Raw genomic sequence first — 4,263 nt, 5'->3', positions numbered from 1 at the left:
GTGTGTGTGTGTGTGTGTGTGTGTGTGTGTGTGTGTGTGTGTGTGTTTGGCAGGTGTTTGATGGTTTGCAACAGTAAACAGGTTCATTGTGAGAACAGCAAAGGTTCCACATCAGGAGACTTCCCTGATAATTATACAGGAGCACTCAKCCCCTCCTCTCCTCTCTACATGCTCACATCTGTGTCGTTGTGTTTCTCGTGTGTTGTGGTGTGCAGGTGTGTGTAATGTGAGTGTTTGTCAAACCTGTGATCTCAGGTGTCTGCATGTAAGCTGCGGTTGACACGGCTGCTGTAAACAGGTTGTGTGTGGTGGAGCTGCTGGCCGACTGCGGCTCAAAGCTGGAGGAGTCGCTTCTAATTGACCAAGTCTACAAGTTGTGCTGCGTCTCCCAGAGCTCTGTGTTCTGTTCCCTACACCTTCTTCTGCTTCACCTCTTCCATGTTTTCTGTTTGAGTTTAAACAAAACATACTCACACACACAAAGAACTGTGTGAGGCGGCTGCATTTGAAAGTGAGTGGAATCAATAAGGCTAATGGTAGCAGGTAAGAAAGGAAGACAAACTGTTGATCTTTGTTTATTCTACAAGAATAAAAAGGTTTTTTCTCCTCTCAGTTATATAAAAGCACCCATTTAGCTGAAGCAGATATTCTGCTGTCAATCTGTCTAATTGCAGGTGAAGTGAGTCAGTCAGTGACTGAACCCTGACAGAGACTTTGACRGTTTTGGACCCAGCTCTTCCTCCTCATGTTAATAAAGTTGGTTCAAAGAACTTGACTAATTAAAGGCTTAATATCTGATTCATGCCAGTGTTTTCATCTAAAATCATCTGATGATGTGAAACAAATGAGTTGTAGCCATTTTTGTTAAACTTTGTAAATGATGTTACGCCCCATCAGGGCCAACGAGTGGCATAGGCAGAGTAGGCAAACTGTAAGGGCGCCATCAATCTAGGGGGGCACCAGCCACGCCACAAATGGGAGATGAAMGAATATTTTTTATAACTTTTATCAGATTATGTTTGATTTAGAGTGTATTCACACCTGTGTATTCACACATTTTTGATCCACTTTAAATGGACCAGAGTTTGTTTRCTCCGTTGGTCCAAACCTTTTTACACAGTGTGAATACACTCATGATGCTCCAAACAACCYGACCGAGACCTGTTTTAGAGGTGGTCTCAGTCCACTTCCAAACCAGCTCTGGTGTGGTTTGCTTCTGAAGTGAAGACAGACCGGCCTCAAACTTCAACTACAGGAAACGTGCCTTTGMACTTCACAAGACATCATCACTAACATTAGCCCTTCAGTGTTGCTAATGCTAACACTAAAAACAAAGAGCCGTTGTGGATCAGGGAACATGGAGCATCTCATCTCTTTTGGATCAATGACCAGTTYGAAGAATATCATCATGAAAGTGTTTTTAAATGAGCTGCTCTTGGGATTATAAATGTATTGGATGTATTAACACCATCTGTATTTCCTGCTCTGTGCTCTGTCCRGCCCCAATCATTTCTGTCCAATGGGAGCAAAGACCATCACCTGTGTTGATTTGTTAAATTAGAGTCCACTTACAAAAAAAAACACACAATGTGAATGCAAACTGCACTACAGGAAAAAAATAAAGTCCTTTGGTCCAGACCAAGGAAGCGGACCAGAGAACTTCCTGTTTAAATACACCTTTAATCTGTAGAATCACTGGTTCCTCAGGTTCATGAAGGAAACCTGATCTGTGGGTTTATCAGCTGCTTCTTACTACATGAGGTGTATTGAGGTGTTATTTTAATTGGATAATCTGGTTTTAAGACAATAAAATTACAGACAACTATTTAATTGTGTGTGTGAATGTGTGTTAATTGGCAGTGAGATTAAATTGCAGAAGGCGGGGGGGGGGGACCTGAAATCTTGCCTGGGGCAATAAATCGGTTAGGACCAGCCCTGCGCTCCCTCACATGCAACATTGTGAAATCTTACAAAGCTTGGTTGTGCTCAGAGTACGACCACATCTGATTCACTGAGCTACAGCCATTTCTGTATCTGCTAGCTGGGGCGGCCATCTTGAACAGGCTTGAGTTAGAAACATCAGCTGCAGATGTAGCAGTGACTTTCTTGGTGTTTCATTACAATCTGTCAGATGGTTCATATGATACTTTGCTAACAGACACAGCTGACTCCAACAGTTTGAAAGCAGATTTAATGTGACAGCTAGCACAAATTAGTCCACTTGTGGTGGAAGGACCATGATCCAAAGAATGAGATAGTTACTTACCGGATGACGTCCCACCTCTTTGGTGGAGTGTGGTCACCAWGTGCAGCAAGTTTTGCATTAAGAAAGTGTGCATCAGACCATGCACATCTGTACAACACAGACACTGTCTCCACTGTTGAAAGAAATTTCTATGTGGACGATTGCTTGAAATCCTCCAACTCACCCCAACAAGCCATCCACCTATTTGAGCAGCTGACTGACCTTCTRAAGCAGGGAGGATTTCATTTGACAAAATGGACCAGCAATTCTCCCAAGGTTCTGAAGTCCATCCAGGAGGAGGAACATGCTAATCGAGCACCATCACTGGACCTGGATCYAGATCCGTCAATGGAGAGAGCTCTTGGGGTGTTATGGGACATAACAAGTGACTGTCTTACCTTCAGCGTCAATGTCAAGGACCAACCTAACACCAAAAGAGGTATGTTAAGCACAATAAGCTCAGTTTATGACCCCCTGGGTTTGGTTGGCCCATTCATTCTATGGGGAAAAGCACTGTTCCAGGCTCTATGTCGCATGAAACTASGCTGGGATGAAACTATCCCAAGTGAGATAGATGAGCAATGGGGCCGGTGGCTAAATGACCTGCTAAAACTCTGCCAGCTACGAGTGCCCAGATGTRTCAGGCCYAAAGCATACACTTCATCTTCAGTCACCATGCAACTTCATCACTTCAGTGATGCTTCTGAGTTGGGATATGGTGCTGTATGCRATCTGAGAGTGGTTAGCCATAACAACATCTACTGTAATATCATCCTCTCAAGGAACCGGCTGGCTCCTGTCAAACCAAWKACCATACCAAGGCTAGAACTGGCAGCCGCAGTGGTTGCAGTACAGATCGATCAGAAAAGCCACCAAAGCTTTGAGCTACCCCTGCTGGACTCTGTCTTCTGGACTGATAGCACCATTGTGCTACATTACATCAGAAACGAGGATAAAAGGTGTCAAACATTTGTTGCAAACAGAATSTCACAGATACGTGAAGTCTCTGTACCCTTGCAATYGCAGCACGTCTGCACAGAACTGAACCCCGCAGATGATGWTTCTAGGGGACTATCAGCTGAAGAGCTCACAAGCAATGAATGCTGGCTCAAAGGCCCTGCTTTCCTTTGGCAGGAAGAAGAGTTTTGGCCTCGTCAGCCTGAACTAGGAAGCTTACCTCCAGAAGCGGAGGTAAAGAAATCGAGTCAGACATACTCAACCTCATCAAAAGTCACCGTTCAATCAACAATTGATTGTTTCATCCAGGGATATTCTTCCTGGTTCAAACTTAAACGAGTCATTGTATTGATCTTATGAGCAAAGAAGACACTTTTGAAGAAAACAGAAACCAAACTATGTGCACCTATAACATTGAATGACATGAAACAAGCAGAGATTGCACTCACAGACTACGTACAGCGCTCACAGTTCACCAGTCCACAGAAAGATGAAAACTTCAGAAAGTTAGCACCAGTACGCTTCAGCAATGGATTACTTCATGGATGAGTAGACTCTCGGACCTTCGGCATGTGTTTTCCACATAATTTTATGTTCAATATTATTGTAAACTCTCTGACTAATCAAAGTTCATTCACTTTTCTGATTCTYATAGTATTTGATTCATATGTGATGTAARATGTTTGTGTAGTATGTCAAAGTTAAAGCCAGCTAGTTGTTAAAGWTGTCACTTAAGTATAGTKGTTCACCATTTTCATTTGGATGACCATCTCCAGTGGTCATCGGGGCCAGGATGTTGGATTCACTCCTTCCACGCCACTAGGTGGCTCTATAAATCATTTTTCTTTTATTTTGAAGGGCTATTTTAGAAACAGGAAATGACGTCAGAAAGACAGGAAGTGTTCTTTGCCGCCTGAAAATTATCAACTTGCCTTAAAAATATGAAGAAGTACACCTTTATTTAAAGTTTAACCATTGCCCTACATGGTAAGAGTGTTTGTTGTTATTGATTATCAGCCTTCTGGGTTATTGTTTAGTTTCATTTGTGTTGTTAATGATAT

The 4,263-nt window shown here is 42.8% G+C and overlaps 1 protein-coding gene across 1 annotated transcript; it reads left to right on the top strand.

Moving 5' to 3' along the window:
* Positions 1-2,220: 2,220 nt before the first annotated feature.
* LOC106535765 (uncharacterized) lies at positions 2,221-2,514 on the top strand (the record flags this gene model as incomplete). Its single annotated transcript, XM_014032840.1, is given in 1 exon segment — positions 2,221-2,514. A coding segment is annotated over 1 exon segment (294 nt), but the record flags the coding sequence as incomplete, so codon positions are not given.
* Positions 2,515-4,263: the final 1,749 nt, after the last annotated feature.

Source organism: Austrofundulus limnaeus, unplaced genomic scaffold, assembly GCF_001266775.1.
Source record: "Austrofundulus limnaeus strain Quisiro unplaced genomic scaffold, Austrofundulus_limnaeus-1.0 Scaffold1554, whole genome shotgun sequence".
Classification (NCBI taxonomy): domain Eukaryota; kingdom Metazoa; phylum Chordata; class Actinopteri; order Cyprinodontiformes; family Rivulidae; genus Austrofundulus; species Austrofundulus limnaeus.
The sequence above is the reverse complement of the archived record's forward strand: the minus strand, read 5'-3'. Positions and strand labels throughout refer to the sequence as shown.